Source organism: Chelon labrosus, assembly GCF_963514085.1.
Source record: "Chelon labrosus genome assembly, chromosome: 18".
Lineage (NCBI taxonomy): Eukaryota > Metazoa > Chordata > Actinopteri > Mugiliformes > Mugilidae > Chelon > Chelon labrosus.
Genome location: NC_140351.1, coordinates 24420907 through 24438764, shown reverse-complemented (window position 1 = coordinate 24438764; position 17858 = coordinate 24420907). Strand labels below are relative to the sequence as shown.

Here is a 17858-nt window from a genome sequence, read left to right as displayed (position 1 = left end):
ACCACTTGCGTGAAAGCTCTGACGACATTCTACCATGATACAGCAGAGGAAACTAAAGAAATGCATTTAATTGGCCATAATTCTCACTCCAACAGTTAATAGCACAGTTGCTACTGGTGTAGATTTGATTTGATCCAATATCAAATCATTTTGAGCTGTTTCAGTTTCAAAACGATTTGACCTAAAACTAATGTTGTCATTGGTTCCAGAGGTTTGTGTTATTTCCACAATATTTTCCTTCTAGTTTCTCATCTTTCGTGTGTCTTTGTGCAGCTCTTCGGTGGAAGAGTTGGAATTTCTGTCATGTTTTGTAATTCCCTCACACATGGACTAATCTTGTCGACTCAGTCTCTTGAGATTTGCTGTGTGAAAACAGTCTTGTGAGACAGTAATGAGATTTCTAAGTATTGAGTATCGATACCCACACATTGTTTAAACAGTCACCTGCTTTGTCATTAAGAAAAGACAATGGTTTCTGGCTTGAGCAGTCAGGACTTATTTTTGGTTGTTGAAAACTTTTCCCCTTTCATCCAAGATCAGCTCTAACTGGGAGTAACGCCCTTTAACTCACCAGAACTTCTATAGGCATTAAAATGCGTCACAAGCCGTCACTTGATTTCCATTCACAGTTTTGCACTCTGTATGCAAATAAACAACAAAATCATTTGGGGAATTAACAGAATATTCTGCCAGCTACTATTTCAAAACAGTGGATTGCTATCTAATGCCGTTTCAGAACCATGAACAGCTGTTCTTTGTCTGTGCATCATAACTTGATGATATCCATATTGCTGTTGCATGTGCGCACCGACATAGTGATATAATACAAATAATGGAACAGAATTCGCGGGGAAGTCTCTGAGGTATGTACTCTCAAATATAAAAACAAATCTGTGCAGTTTCAGCAGCCTTTTGTCCCGTCAACACAGAGGACATGGCTATCTTGTTTGAATAACCTTTATTGAACACAGTGTCTGAAGCTCTAAAGACTGACTCAGGCATGCTACAGCTGGTGCTCTGACAGAACGTTCAGGTTGAACCCCAGCTGTACACCTTAAAACATACATATAACGAAACATAAAACACATTGTCTAAAGATTTTTGAGCTTGGCTCTGTGAATAGTTCATTAGTTCATCAGAGTGCATTTATAGCACTGACTGTATAAAGATGGCCAACGGCTCCTCAAAAGTGAAGCCAAAGCAAGTAAAGCTCCAACTGCTGATTGGCTGCAGTATAGGTCATAAGCTCCACCCCCTCCATATTAGTGGATGGGACTAATATGGAAAGGTGGCATCGCCCGTATCCCCAGGAAAATGGTGCCAGTTTTGGCAATGCAAGGAAGTGGGGACATGTTGTCCATATTTATATACAGTCTATGGTTTATACACAGTGTGTGTGATGTGTTTATAGTGCAATCCTACTCTCATGTTCACACACTAACACAGAGGACACACAATCATCCGCTGGGATTGGCCGAGAGGCCGCAGGTGCATTAAAAGAGCAAAGTCACCAACAGCGAGGTGATTAGTCCTACAGTAATGAGGGTTTGTGTGCAGGACAGGTGGTCAGTCAGTACAACAGGTGTTCATCTGTATGCTAGTCAACCTGGTTAACCTTAGGGAGAGTCTGCAGACAGTGTGCATCTTTGTCTATCTTTGTGAGGACCGGCCGGTCCTCACTGACGGCGTGTTTAAGGATTCAGGATAGAAACGGGTTCAGGTCCTGGGTATGCATTTAGTATGTTTGTAAGGAGGGTCCTCACAAACACAGAAGCACAGATGTGTGTGGGTGCGTGTGCGTGTGTGTGCGTGTGTCACACCTGTCTCTGTATTACTGCCAGTGACTGTCGTCCCTCCTCCATCAGTCCCTCTACTATCTTTGGATCCGCTATTTTCCTGTTGGCCCTGAAGGCATCACGCACCCGCCTCACTGCATAGGTCCTGCAACACACACACACACACACACACACACACACACAAACACTTTAGATTCATTCAATCCGTTTACAGTGGAAAAAAAAAAAAAAAAAAAAAAAAAAAAAACAGTGAGTTATAAAGAAAAGATAATAAAAACAACAAATATGTGCAGTGGAGTCATTGAAACCCTCATGGGGGTTTATGAACACAAACACCAGAGCTTCGAAATAATAATAAGAGAGAAAACTAACAAAAAAAAAAAGGGACAAATTAGAGAAGACGAGATCAAAACAAACCTCAAGGCAGCACCAGAAAACAAACAACAACAACAAGTGAGGTGAAGAAAACAAGTTTTTTTTTTCATCCACGTGTCTGGAGAACAAGACTTCAATATCACAGTGCTGCACCTGGCGTCTACCTCTAGCAAAAGTTAGACATGTATATAATTATGTTCTCTTTAGTCCTAAAGGGCTTCCTGCTTTTAATCCAACCGCTACCAGGCCATGCTAACAGAGCTTCAGACGCAGCTTCCACTGCAGCTCAGCACTGAAACAGGATGTTGTTTTATACTGAAAGGACAGAATCATTGCAAGATGAAACTGGAACTGAATAAAAAGTAGGGTTGGGTATCACTACTGATTTCCTGAATTGATCAGTTCATTCATACCAGCTTTGAAACAATGTGACTAAAACTAATGTTGTCTTTGGTTCCAGTGATTTATCCGCTTTCAGTCCTGACGGTGCTCTCAGAGTTGGATCTTTGGTCATGTTTTGGACGTCACATGTGGACTAATCTCGGTGAGAGGAAATGGCATGAATTAAAAAAAAGAAAAAAAGAAGAAAAAAAAGTCAAATCAAGACTGATTTAAATAGAAAATTGATTCTTCAAACCCAGCCCTAATGAGGGGGAGACTTGTTAATGTCCAGCATGGACAGGAGGAACGATTACAGCAACACAAGTTGTGAAGCTGGCTGTGTTTGACCATGAACGGCTACGTCTCAGGGGCTGAGTTCAGACTGTTTCTACACAATCTCTCCGTAAAGCTAACCCAGAGGGTGATGGAAGATCCTTTCCTATAAACACAGGGATAACAGTCTCTCCACAGAGACACTGTGGAAAGTGCTGCATTTGGGTTCTTCACAAGAAAAGTGTCAAGAATAGTTGAGTGTACGAAAGACGAACCCAATGCTTCTGTCTTCACACAGTGGACAAATCACAATTGAAGTGGAAGTCGATGCTTGACCGACAGCTTTGGAGATGCCTGAAAGGTGTGCGGTGGGATTTTCCAAAGTTATCCGACATACAGTTCAGACTAAAAATGTGCCTTTTATTCTTATTCAAACTATAGTCAAGCCTCCTGTTGTTCAATTGCAGTGTCCTTAAACAGATTTACATTCTGGCTATCTCAGTGGACAACATTAATTTATTTATTAGTTACCAACATCTGAGCCTCAAGTCCCACTTTAGCTCAGCTATCTGGGAGTACTCTGAATTGAATCTATGATAGGGCTGCAAAGACTCCAAACACTAAATGTGCTGATTTCTAGGTGTTGACACCAAGCTCACTAGGGGTAAACATATGTGTAACATAAAAGAAGCCAGGCGAAAACAGGTTCAAGAACTGGATAGTTATTGTTCAATGATCACTGATTTAATAAAACAAAACACATAAGGAGGAGCAGAAATGGGCAATGGACGATACTTAAAGCATATGAACGTAAATAAAAGAAATAAAACAAAGAACTCAACAGAGATTCCAGATGCTAATGGGGATGCTAATGGCTAGCATGGCATCACTGCTTTCCAGCAGTTTGTTTCTGCACATATAGACCTTTAAAACTAAACCAGGTAGATGTGCATTAATGTTCTGCTCTAAGGGGGTGTTAGCAACCTTTAGCAGCGGTTCTGGGTTCTAACCACGCAGCAACCTTTGGATCTGAGCAGTGAAGCTAATGCGGAAATGCAAAAAACTGCAGTTCATCGTGTGGGCAATTGAGGCTGGCTCCAAAAGGGAGCAAATCCCCAGAGACCCCCATGTTAAAATGCCCAACTTTACAGCAATATTAAACATGTTTACAGCCTGGTTTTGGTCTGAGAGTTTATTTCACTATTCATGACATTTTTTTTAATAACTCATTTATTTATTTTTTATTAAGGTTTAAAGTTCTGCATAATTAGGGGGCCACCTTGAGTGACAGGTGACGATGGCAGTTGTTAGACGTCAAAAGCCGCTAGCTGTGGTCTCTGCTATACAGAGTACTAACATCCTATAAAAGGTCTGAGATGGGTTCTTCATTGATGGATGTTCCAATATGTCATGGTTACGTTTGAATAAAAGTTTATTGGGAGAAGTTCTGTTTATCATTTAGTGGTTAACAGAAGGATTGATCGATCGTTCAGAAAATAATTGATAGATTAATCAAGTGAACAGAGTAAGTGTTTGTTGCAGCCTTACTTTACATCAACAAGACCAAGGCTGGACGCAGTTAAATCTATCTGTCTTATGTGACAGCATTTCTGTTTCTCACCAGAAAACACAAAACAGAAAGAAAGAGCTACAGAGTATCCAGGACAAGCTGCAATCAACAAACCAGCATTTACTGAGAGGGAAAGACTTTCTGTTCGAGTGTAGGATGGTGTTAATCTGTATGACAGAGATAATATGTGTATACATGCAAATTGTTGTTCGACTGCACTGTTATCCCTCATCTGAGTTGAGAGACTGCTGATTAGCTCAACTGGACAATAACGTCCACAAATATAAAACGGTCATGATTGTGTGTTTAAATCAGAAGCCTCAGCCAGTCCCTTTGCATTTCCTTCCAAAGGTTATGGGCCTGAAACGACCTCTTGCAGATATTATTATTAAATGTGCAGCAGGCTGGATCTGAACAGCAGCAGCTGGTGTAAAATCTCAGCGTAGGTGTTAGAAATCTGCCAGAATGGACCTCAGTAACCTCACACAGCGCTGGGCGCCATCTTCCTGGAGCCCACAAACAGCAACTGTAGCCGAGGAAACAAACGAATAAAAAAATAAAAAAATAAAAATGATGACGACCTAAGTATTTCTAGGAAAATTATTATTGGTTTAATTTCCATCTTTCTAACTTGATGGGCCGCGGCGTCATTACAGCTGCCAGCTCTTCTGATGTGGGTAAACTACTGACCTTGAGTAGTTACAGCTCTGCCCGGCCAACCCATTCATCTCCCCTGTCTGTCTTTGTGTCTGCAGCTCCTTTAGGGTTTAAGACACAACCAATAAAAGTGTGATGGATCCGATTTACATGCTGTGGTTAAATACGACGGCCGTCACAAGGACGTGATGGTGAGAATGGCGAAGGGAGCAGGTTGGGATCGGTCTGAGGTTTAGAGAAGATGTGAGGTGCACGAAAAGACGTAAGAAATTGAGGAATTTAAAGCTGGAAAGAAAAAGGTGGGACCAAGGAAGCAAGAACAGAGGAATAATAATGAATAAGGAAGGAAGGAAGGAAAATGGTGGATGTCAAGAAGAAAAAGGAAGGAAAGAAGGAGTAAACATGTAAAGTTCTTTCACATAGCAGACATGTCATCTTCTTCTTCTGGGATTTTGGCAGCTTTGAACTGCCATTAAAACAGAAGAAGATGTTTTGAGGGTACAGGGACGTGGTTTTGGTTTATGGCAGACCTAAAACAAATAACTACAAGAGATCCGATCAATCATCATTTAAAAAAAAATGCCTGAATTAGCCTTGATACCTTCCTAGTTGGACTGTAGATTGACTGGTCAAACTAAAGCCTCTTTACCACGGCTGTTTAGTATGGCACCCACATAACGGCAGCCACCATCTCACGCTGCAGTATACCGTCACTTGTAAAAAACCCTGGAATCACCCACAACTCAGAGAGAAGATTCCCATAACCTCCTCAGCCCATCTACGTCTTGAGATCCTGTCCATACATACCATAAATAGGACTGGGGACACGAAGCGGCCCTTGCAGAGAGCAACAGATCCACATCATTTGCAAAAAGCAGGAACTGGTTCTGAGATTCCTATATCTCCGCACCCCATCTACGGCATGTACCCACATAACGGAAGCAACCATCTTACGCTCCATTATACCGTCACTTGTAAAGAACACCCTGAAATCACCCCAAATTAGAGAGAACAATTCACCGTTTTCCAGCATCCTGCCTGCGAGCCCTTACAGTGTGTGCTGAAGGCCAAGGACTTGATGAAAGTAGTTCCACATCTTCAGCTGCTCCACCCAAAGAAAAAGAACTTCAAATATTACCAGAAGATTTTTAATCAGTTCTTTTTGTTTGGCTGCAACTTCTGCCAAAGAAAAACAGCTGCAAGGTTTTTACCCATGAAGCTCATTTCTTGCATTCTGACAGACACACGCTCATGTATTCAAAACCCTTGTGTGAATAATTGAACTTTGTGTCGTCCCGTCACTAAGACTTCAGAAGGAATACTCTCGTGTGATCTCCAGGAGATAAAAAAGGAAACGAGACGAGGTGAGGAAAGAGGAGGAGAGGGAAGGTTTGAGGAGAGAGAAGAGGAGGTTTCCACCATCACTTATTCATCAGAAGCCTTTGTCATCTCGTGATAAGCTGACAGCTTTCTGGCGCACACTCAGACGATGACGTTGTGTTTCAGTGAATCAACTGCAGATGGTTATTTTTAATAGTGAGACATAAAAGACACAAAGAGGAAAGAGAATAGAGACATTAAAGACAAACCAGAGAGAGACAAAAGACAGAAGAGTTTATTTGTTGTTCCTGTGCAAAGAGGTGACCTACTTCTGACAGTCTGCGTCCTCCTTCTTCCCGTCGTCCTCCATCTTTCCCTCTCTCTCACTCTCTGTTTCTAACACTCCTGAGAGTTTTTGCTCTGCAGGGATTATGCTTTTTTAAAAAATAAAATAATTTAAAAACAAAGACGTCAGGAACGATAAAAATGAACTTTCTGACATCCAACAAAACCAAATTCAGCTAACAACTCTGACTCTGCTATTCAGACTTTTGAGTTGACAAGTGAAAATATATTAGAAATAAATTCTCCTTCAAATGTTGTGCACTCAAAGACTTCTTTTAAGGCTTTTCAAAATAAAAGCATAGAAACGCAACAAAAACAGAAAAACAACAAAAACAAATGGGGCCTCCTGTTGGTCTTGAAGGTGGAATGAGCTTCAACATGTCTCTGTGTGCTACATCTTCTGTAAAACTTGTTTTCTAACCTGTTCTCCGTCACTTCTCACAGAAAACTTCTTTTTGATAAAGCTTTTCTTTTATTGTCCTGCAGATTTTCAGAGCTAAAATAATCAGTTTTGTACACCCATAAACTCGTCGCCTTCAAATTTAATTTCGGTGTTTCCTGTTACGATTAGCTGCTGCGGTGAACTAATTTTCCTGCAGAGAAATCATGAATGTTTCATCTGGCTTCTGTTTATTTCCATGTTTTCTCTCCCTCTCCCTCTCTCTGACAAATTCATCTATCTCTCCTCCCAGGCAGAGCTGTGAGTGCCTGCATCGGCTGTTATTGTAGTAGGAGAGAGAGAGAGAGAGACAACAAAACAGAGCCTGCAGCGACGTCTGGCATATTCAGGTCATTCCACAACAACCCACCAAATATTCAGGTGCAGCTTTACCATGAGGGGAGCCCCAGAATGAAACCATGTAAATCTCTGCCTTAAAATGATTTCAGTTTCTGAAGAGTCTCTCTGCTACTTGGCCAACTTCACATATACATTCACAACACTGATGTGTGAATCAACATGTATGAAATGTAATTAATAGTGAGTTACTGAGTCCAACATTCATTCATTCATTCATCTTCTGCAACCGCTTTTCCTGTGAAGGGCTGTGGGGGGGCTGGAGCCTATCCCACCTGTCATCGGGCGAGAGGTGGGGTACACCCTGGGCAGGTCCTGAGTCTAACATGACTCAGTATTTCCTGCTGGTTAAGTTATGTAAGCATCACTTTCTGAGCATCAACAAACATGGATCAGCCATAACATTATGACAGGTCATTCTCTGGTTATCATGGCTCCTGTCAGTGGGTGGGATATACAGCATCAGACAGCAAGTGTTTGATGCTGTCTGATGAGCATTTTGTCCTCAAAGTTGATGTTAGAAGCGGGAAAAATGTGTGGAAGGATTTGAGACTTTGACAAGGACCAAACTGTGGTGTAAAGAAGACTGGGTCAGAGTATCTCCAGAACTGCAGCTTCTGTGGGGTGTTACTGGTCTGCATTGGTCAGTACCTATCAAAAATCTAGTCCAAGGAAGACAACCTAGTAAGATTGGTACCATCCAACAGACGAGATACTGAAGATTAGGTTCTGATAGAAAGGAGTCAGAACACACAGTGGATCACAGTTTGGTGTGTGTAAGGGTGTGTAGCTGCAGACCAATCAGGGCATCCATACTGACCCCTGTCCAGTGATGAAAGCTCCAAAAATGGACACATGAGCATCAGAGCTGGACCGTTAAGACATGGAAGAAGGTGGTCTGGTCTGAAGACAAGCTGGTTCAGACAGTGTGACGCTCTAGTCAATGTTCTGCTGGGAAACCCTAGGTTCTGCCATTCATGTGGATGTTACTTTGACTCATAGTACATCGCTGGGGCCTGTTTTGGGCTTGCCATCACTGATGAACTAATGAATTCTGAATTATACCAGCAAATTCCCCTATCTGTGTAACGTTGCTACTGGATACCGTAAAAATAAAGAATCTACCTATCTATCTATTATATTAATTTAATAATAGATAATACCTGAAACCTTATCTCTTGAACATACATAACTCACCATAAAGCTAGAACTTAGGCTTCTGGTTTCTTCTGTCTTAGTACTTGATAGTTTCCTTTCCTTTTGTTCTGTCGTGCAGTGCATGCTGGTACATGTAGTCCCCAAGGACCACGCCTCGTCAGCAGACCAGTAGAAATGCTGCTATTAATGAAGTTCTCTCCACGGCCGACTGGCCACACGCAAGGCCTGGGATGAGGCGGCAGACTGAACCAGCTGCCCATCTCCGAGCGGGTGGTGGAATATATTTCATTAGGACCGGCAGCAGGAGGAGACCACTTCTCATCTGGCCATTCAATAATTCAACACAGCGGTGGGCCGATGAAGGCTAGTGGGGAGCGGCGGCTCTCTGATGTCCACACAGAGCGCCGTGTGATGTGACGGTTAAAGGCACTATCCCAAACTCACCCCCACCAAAACACACAAACACAAGCATACAGAGGCTTTACCAAGCAGAGAGACACATCAACACGACACTGATGATGAGGTGACTGATGATTAGTACAGACCTAAACAGGCCAACATGTTATGCCAGACACTCAATGTGTCTGTTTGACCTCAAATATACATAAATCACAGTGGATGAATTTATTATGGAGGTTAAAGTCACTTTAGAAATAGAAGCGTGATTTAGTTTCTCTCTGAAGTCCTCAACAAGACGACAACAGCAACCTGTTAAGGAGGAGGAGGAAGAATGAGAATAGGAAAGTGAGGAAGGAGAAGAAAGAACAAGAGGAAGGAGAAGAAAGAACAAGAGGAAGGAGAAGAAAGAGAAGAAGAAGAATGAGAAGCAGTAGGAGGGAGAGGCAGAAGGAGACTATAGGGGAAGAGAGGAAAAGAAAGCAAGTGGAGAAAGCGGAGGAAGGAGGAGAAGAAGGTGAGGGAGAAAGAGGTAGACAATGAGAAGAAGAAAGAGAAGACGGAGGAGGTGGAGGAGTAGGAGAAGAAGAAAGAGAAGAGGAGAGGCAGGAGGATAAGGAGAAAGAGAATAAGGAGGAGGAGAAAAACAAGGTGGAAGACGAGAAAGGGGAAGAGGAGGGGGAGAAGAAGGAGTTGGAGGAGGAGGTGAGGTAGATGGACGAGCAGGAAGAGGAGAAGAAATTGGAGTAGGAGAAGAAGGAGGAGAAGGAGGAGGAGAAGGAGGTCAAAAACTAAGTGGAGGAGGAGGAAGAAGGAGAAAAGGAAGAAAGAGGAGAATGAAAGAAGGTTGGAGAGGCAAAAAAGGAGCAATAGAAGAAAAGGGAGAATTAGAAGAAAGAGAAGAAAGAGGAGACAAAGGATGAGAAGGATGAAAGGGAGGAGGAAGATAAAGTAGTAGGATAAAAAGGGGAAAGAAGGAGAAGGAGGAGGAAGAGGAGAACAAAGTGGGGAGGAGAAGGAGGATGCAGGAGGTAATCCAACATCAGAACAGGCCTCAGCAGCAGACTGGACTGACTTCCTACATAAATAATTGCAGAGTGTGTCACAGCCAGTCAGGAGTCCTGATGGGACCTGAGCAGCAGGAGGCCAGCAGACAAACCAGGTCAGTGGTCAGCGAAAAAACTGGGCCACACTCTGACCACTGCTGAGTTTAGAGCAGCAGACGCACTGACAAACCCTCCGACCTCCAAAACCAAGGCAGTGATGCACTGCTATACACACATCAGCTGAGAGTCAGAGACTCCTCGTGGACGCAGGAAACAAATCCAGTCCAGTGACACCGTTCAACAGCTCAATAACCAGAGCGAGAACTGGAGCTGGAGAGATCCGCGGATACTCTCATCAAGGTCTGCATGGCGATGTGAAAATCTCTGGCCCGATGGTCAGAGAAGACGTTCGAAGACAATCTTATAGTCTTAGAGTTGAAACAACAAATATATCTGTTAATTATTTGTTTCAAACATAACCTAAACATCACAGGGCCTGTTCAGACCTTGCATTAAGATCCAATCTGGATGATCCGATTACATAAAAGACAGGTGTGAACACCCTCAGGATGCACTGAGATCAGTTTTCTGTGTCAATGAAAGCAGTCCTTTACGGTTTTAAAATCTGTCACAATGATCTGAACACAATCTCCTCCTGACACTTGAACAAGAATAAATAACTTTCATTCATTCATTCATTCATCTTCTGTAACCGCTTGTCCTCTGGAGGGTCTCAGGGTCTGCTGGAGCCTATCCCAGCTGTCATCGGGTGAGAGGTGGGGTACACCCTGGACAGGTCTCCAGTCTATCTCAGGGCTAACACAGAGAGACAGACAACCATTCACACTCACACTTACGGCCAATTTAGAATCACCAATGAACCTAACCAGCATGTCTTTGGACGGTAGGAGGAAGAAGGAGTACCCGGAGAGAACCCAAGCAGACACAGGGAGAAAATGCAAACTTCACACAGAACGGCCCAGTTGGCCCATGGATTCAAACCCACACCACTGTGCCACTGCAAAAAAGTAACTTCCAGAAAGTAGAAAATGAAATAAGATGATTAATCTATTGATTATTATATTACTTTCAAATGAATACGCTGATAAATAAATAATAAACAGAACCTCTTCCAATAAACTTTTAAACGTATTTTAACACGATATCTATGAACAAAGAACCCAATTCAAGCTTTCACCAAATGACAGCATTTAACACAAGGTTCACGTATGCTTCAATTAGCATACGTGTTAAGTATGACTAAACTGTAAAGTCAGCTGTATCATCCTGTAGATGGTCACGATCCACACTCACATCACGACTAATGAACCTAACAACCATGTCTATGTGAGAAGAAACTCGGCAGACAAAGGAAGAACATGTGAACACATACAGACCTCAGTCGGCCAGTAGGTTAGACCTCAGAACCTTAATGCTGTGATGCTAACCCCCTAAAGGTTGGTAAAAACCCACTTAGGGCAGAATGTTAATGGAAAACTACGTGGTCTAGTTTCTGAGGTCTGCACATGCAGAAACAAACTGCTGGAAAGCAGCGGTGTCATGACAGTGATTAGCATCACCATTAGCATAACCACTAGCATCATAATTAGCATCAACCGTAGACTGTAGAAAAAATGAACGACGACGTCCTTCCATTGGTTAAACTGACGCTAGAATCCCAGGGATACGGGAGGTGCCATCTTGTGAGTTTGGAACCAGAGTCTGAGAAGTACTGTCTGAGAATAGAGCCACGTTATCGATGACCCCTCCATACTTTGTTTGGGTTTGGTTAATACTGTGCTGTGGTCTAACTCTGTCAGTTACACAAGAGTGTTGGATTAAGCACGGACTGCACGGACTGCAAATGTTTTCCTTACCGTCACGCGTCATGGAGCGGTTTTTAACGCAATTGTCATTCATCATTCACACAAAAGAAACAAGAATCAACGCCAAACAGACCAACAAAACCTCAAGATAACTACAAATATGTTGCGAAACAACCCCAAAGAGCTTGATTAACAGTCTCTAAGAGACACAAAACTATCTTAAAGAGACTACATTTAGATGAACACTGACCATAAAGACAGATAAAAACACAACGAGACAGAAAACAGTTTCAAAATCTCAGCATGCTACTGTTATAAGCCATATTTCCATGTTTAAAGTAGTTGAACCGAGGTGAATCAGAAATGTCAATAATAAAAACATAAACTTGAGCAGTGGCACATTTTTAATTATCCATGTCCTTACACCGAACACAAGCTCTTCTACGTTAGTAACACATGCCAGTTTCATAAGCGCCCAATAACCGTTACATGACATCCAGCCTGTCAGACGTAAACACAGGCGTTAGCGGCTAATTTAGCATCTTTCCCGCTGCTGACAGTCAGGTTAAACCGGCCAGCAGGGTCGATACCTTCAGTCAGACAATATCTCTTACCTAAAGTTGTACGAGGAGAACTTGCTGCTCTCTCTCAGCATCATCCTGTACAGAGAAATCACCTGGGATCGTGTAGACGCCGCCATGATGTTGCTATCAACGCCGCTCCCTCCGCGACCGATTATACCGCAGGACCCTTCATCAAGAGTGTCCAAAGAGCGCCTGAGCAGAAATCCGAACGTCAAATTAATTAATTTCTTTTGGTGTTTACTTATTTAAGCTTACATTCACATTTACAGAGGTCAGAATTATAAAAAGTCTCGGAACAAATGGCGTAGTTATTTTGTAAATAAGTTTTAAAGCGCGGTAAGCACACAGGCAGACGTGTGTTGACTAAAAAGCATCCCAACGCTGGAGTGTGACAGAAGGTGAGTTAGCTCTGCTCATTTTAACCTCTTAGAAATGTACTTTTAAACAGTAGTTCCGCTTCCAAAAGAATGGACGACTCTGTGAGGTTATAATCCCCGGCTTTGCAATACAAACCGGCAGCGTGTCGAGTCATTCGGCGCATTATTTCCCCCCTTAAATCTCCTTACTATCATTCTCCATGTGAGCTACTAGGCTGTAAACACACCTGTCTGAACTGGAGTCACAAAGTATGCCTGTTGTAAATGAAACAGTTTATCAAACTCCACAAGTACACAGATATCATTACAACTTTAAATCTGCCGCATTACTGTGTGCAGATACTGGGAACTCTGTGTGACCTTCCAGGTAACAAACTGTGACCTGAACATTTCACCAGCACTGTCCTCAGCCTCATACACACACATATATTAGTTTAAGTATACTTAAAGTTTTAGATGGTTGGAGTTTCTGTAACATAACGCATAAAATTGGTCCACACACTGTGGAACAAACTCATATTTAATATGGAACCATCAATAACAGAAAGAGATGGGCGAAGAGAGAGACTGTCCAGTCAGAGGCTGATCCACCTGATCAATGATTGTGATCAGAGATTAATTATTACCATGGAGATTAAATAAGAATGATCTGATCAGATACATGTGTTTACATGCAAACATTAATTACTATAGAACTTTTTTGGCAAAGTTGCTGCCGTAGAGCATCAAATCGACTGGAAATAGGACAGAAGAAGAAGAAGGCGAAGGAGGGTGTGGAGGAGCAAAAGGATGAGAAGAAGATGGAGGAGAGAAAGGACGAAAGGAAGACCAAGGAGGCTAAGGAGTGGAAGCAGGAGTAGATGAAGGAGGAAGAGGAGAAAAAAAAGATGATAAGGAGGGAGGAGAAGTAGGAGAAAGAGGAGGAGAAACGGGATGTGAAGAAGAGGAAGAAGTAGGATGAGCAGCAGGAAGAGGAGGAGAAGAACAAGAAGAAGAAGCTTTTGGATGATGTATTCACACAGCTCATTAGTCGGCCATCAATTAATATCTAATCAATCAGTCCTGTTGCTTCAGTTTCTCCAGGGGTTTATGTGAAATGAAACAGACAAAAAGAAAAAAAATAAAGAATAAGCTTTTAAAAGAGTCAGTGCAAACCGTGGTGGAAATATTTCTGTTAGTTTCATGTATGAATGAGAGGAACGCTACAGCATCCTTATCGTCCTTGGGACAGCGGTTTGTGTGAAGGTTCAGAGACACTACGCTGGTAGCAATGGATGTGTGAAAGGTCAGAGACACATTCTGTTTGTTGATGTCCTGCTGTCTTCGAGTGTAAAGGGCAATGACACTGCTGTGTGTTTGTGTGTGTGCGTTGGTAAAAACCTAGCTGAAAATATCATTGATTGTAACGTCAGTGTTGAACCCATTTTTATTAAGTTGTGGGGACATGCTGTCAGCTTTTTGTCCTAGATCTGAATTAGTCAGCTGTGGCTCAGTAGGTCGAGTGGTTGTCCACAAACCAGAGGGTTAACGACTAGATTCCTGGTACATTGACCACATGCCAAAGGGCCTGTTCAGACCTTGCATTAAGATCCGATCTGGACGATCTAATCACGTAAAAAGACACTTGTGAATACTCCTAAGGCCGGGCACTGTGCGACTGTCGGCTCATTTTGACAATCGCGTGTCGTGCTTCGTGCAGTATACGTGGAGTAACGAGGGGAGATTAACACCTCACGACGAGCTCCCGATCACAAATCATGTGCTCGCAAGAAAATCAAATCCTGGTCGCTCCTCGTGAAGGTATCGCACAGTAGAAGCAGTGCCATGAGCCGATTTGCCTCAACCTCTCGCACAGAGCATGTGCGATCGCTGAAGTTACGTCAAAACAACTTAGGTGTGCGTCTCCCACTTGCGGGTTCCTCTTCTTCTTCTACTTCTTTTTTGACGTTGCAGTTCCGGATACAAAAGTCCGGCGTGTGGTATATGGACGTATAGTGTGAGCAGTCAAGTCGCATCAGAGCATCGGGCCGTATAGTGTGAGAACATGATTCGTGGGCTGCGAACTTTTGAACTCAGCGATCTAGTCGTGCAGTTTGAGATGGAGCTGAACCGAAGGATTTAAAATATCGCACAGTGTATGCCCGGCTTAAGACACAATGAGATCGCATTTGAGAGATCTGATCTCTGACCACACTTGGAGATGGTCTGGGTCACATGTGTCCGTATTCCTTTGGTAGTGTGAACGCAATACATCCTGAGTCACATTTAAGACCACCTATACTCAACAGGGGTGCTGTGTCAGTGGAGTTTCGCCTCATTCATTCAGAAAAAAACATAAGGCCGCTATTATAAATGATCGCCTGTAAAGGAAAAGGATGTGATGGTTGTTCATTAGGAATGAGAGCTCTTTAAAGTATTCTGTACTTGTAGCTGTTCACTAACTAAAAAATAAATAAATCTAAGAATTTTCAAATGAAGATATTTACTATGAGTAAACGAGTTTGATCCTGTGTTAATTATTGATGCGATCATGTTGATATATGACGAACTGCATGCGGTTCAGTTTTTCCTCAATCACCGGTGTCTTATTTCCTTTTATTACCAGAGATTACAGTGCGTATGGGAACTTCCAGGGTTGGAGTTATAATCTGAGCTTTGTCCAGGTATAACTAACGTCAGGGCGGAGATCAGTGAATAATAACTGTGCCAAAGTCATGACACACACATAAAACAGTGCTGTTCTCAGTTCTGGAGCAGTGGTAGAGATCCATTAGAGACAGCAGCTGTTAAAATATTCTACTGAGCCCCAGATGATGTTGAGGTTTATTTGCCTACAGAGCGCAAAACTGAAATCGGATCTAGAGACGCATGTTAATGCCAGGTCTGAACACGCATACCTAAACCTGGTCACTTGTGATCAGATAGCCCAGATCGGATCTTAATGCAAGGTCGAACAGGCCAAAGTGTCCTTGAGCAAGACATTGATCCCTGACTTGCTCCCAGTTGTTGTCACCGGTGTTTAAGTGTGTGTGTGTGAACTGGGCTGGGTGTTGCTATTCTTCTGTTTCCTTTCCCTTCAGGGGTCGCCACAGCAAATCATCTGCTTCCGTCTCGCCCTATCCTTGTATCTTCTTCTCTCACACCTCTTTGGTCTTCCTCTAGACCTCCTGCCTGACAGCTCTAACATCTAACACCTCTCAGCATCCTTCAGCCAATATATTCACCATCTCTTCTCTTCTCTGAACATGTCCAAACCATCTCAGCCTGGCCACTCTAACTTTATCGCCAAACCATCTCTCGTGAGCTGTCCCTCTAATGTTCTCATTCCTGATCCTATCCATCTTGGACACACCCAGAGAAATCATGTTCAGTTCTGCTACCTCCAGCTCTCCCTCCTGCCTTTTCCTCAAAGTCACTGTCTCTAAACCATAGAATGTCGCTGGTCTTCCAACTGTCTTATAAAGCTTCCCTTTCATTCTTGCTGCTACTCTTTTATCACACAACACACCTGGCTTGTTTCTACACCCATTCCATCCTGCCTCCACATGTCTGCTCACCTCTTTTCCACACTCCCCTTTGCTTCAGCACAAGTTTCAGCACAAGTCATTGAAGTTAAATCGCAGTCTAAGCTCTGTATTGTAATTAATGACAGAATATAGTAAAAATATCTTTCCTAATTACACCCAATAAATCAGAAATTTTATTGAATAAAATCATTTGCTAAATCTTCAAGTGGGAAATGGGTTTTGGATATCGTGTTCAAATATGTCATGATTATGTCTGAATAACACTTATAAAGAAAAGTTCTGTTATAATTTAGTAACCAAAAGTGACACGCTATAAATTAAACTTAACTCTTAAATGTGTTTGCAGCCGAGGCTGTTGTCTGGGGCCTTTCTGTGCCCAGAACACATATGAACTGTTCTTTTTCTTCTGTATCTGCCAGATAATTACCCAAGTTCACTTTCAGAAAAGTAACTTTCATGATTTCTTATTTTTTTTTTGGTTTCACTGAATATTCCAGTCGTCTGTTTCTGACAAAATCCTCAGAAAACTGTTCAAAAGCCCAACTGGCTTAAGTGAAGAGTGGCAGAGAGGAGAGGAGGAACTCCTCATGGTGTCTGTATGAGTTTGTTTGATGTGCCGGCTTGCTTGCTTCTGACTTTGAATCACCGCTGTGAGCTGCAGATTGAGTTTTTCGCTCTCTGTCTCCTTTCTGCCTGGAGGATCAAGGCCACGACGTTCCTCCCATCGACCGCTTCCTCCCGAGTTCAGACCCCCGGAAGAATCCGTCTGGGACGCATCAGCCCGTGACCCCAAACTGATCACTTCAATCCACCTGACCCTCCATCCATCCATTGACAGACCCTCTCTTCTGCACCATTCGTTCTACAGCCTGAAGTAGGTGAACACATGCGTTACTGTTGTGTCAGTGTCTTGATCGGCACATTGATCTCGGTTCTGAACTCTCAACTTTCCTTCTTTATAATCCTTTACTCAGAGTCATTTCTCTTTATTTTATTGACACTGAAAAAAATATTAAATCCAGGGATGAGGCGAAGCAGCAAAACTGGAACAAAATCCATCAACTAATGTCAGTTGCTTGTTTAAAAAACTGACCTTTAGCCAGGGTGCTGAATAAAACATGAACGTCAAACAATTTCAAACTCCTGGATGTGACGTGGAACCAGCTCCCAAATTTTCTGAATGTCAGCGTCGACATTTGCATTGATTTCCGAAGGAATATTTTCTTCTCTGTCTTGCCGCACACACAGGCGGGGGCTTCCTGGGATCGGACATTATTTGGTGTGTTTAATGTCACGCTCGGCGGAGGAAATTGAAATCAGCGCAGCAGATGTAAACAAACCCGATCTCGGCTTTAATTGGCAGAAAAATGGAAATGTGCAGCGAAACCGAGGCAGCACTTTGATCTGGTGCTGAAGAGCTAGAGGAAGTTC

General features: G+C 42.7%; 2 protein-coding genes across 2 annotated transcripts in view; one reads left to right on the top strand and one right to left on the bottom strand.

The window, feature by feature from the left end:
• Positions 1 to 13055, bottom strand: part of lyrm4b (LYR motif containing 4) — a 35491-nt gene extending 22436 nt beyond the window's left edge. Inside the window, exons 1-3 of the mRNA XM_084566145.1 lie at positions 13037 to 13055; positions 12554 to 12715; positions 1821 to 1941 (exon numbers count right to left, since the gene is read on the bottom strand). Coding sequence (XP_084422271.1) covers positions 1821 to 1941; positions 12554 to 12639 — 207 coding nt within the window. The 5' untranslated portion in view covers positions 12640 to 12715; positions 13037 to 13055. The remainder of the gene's footprint in view (positions 1 to 1820; positions 1942 to 12553; positions 12716 to 13036) is intronic.
• A 4075-nt stretch (positions 13056 to 17130) lies between these two features.
• fars2 (phenylalanyl-tRNA synthetase 2, mitochondrial) overlaps positions 17131 to 17858 on the top strand; it is a 118437-nt gene continuing 117709 nt past the window's right edge. The window contains exon 1 of the mRNA XM_084565952.1: positions 17131 to 17301. The gene's annotated coding sequence lies outside the window, so the exon portion shown is untranslated. The remainder of the gene's footprint in view (positions 17302 to 17858) is intronic.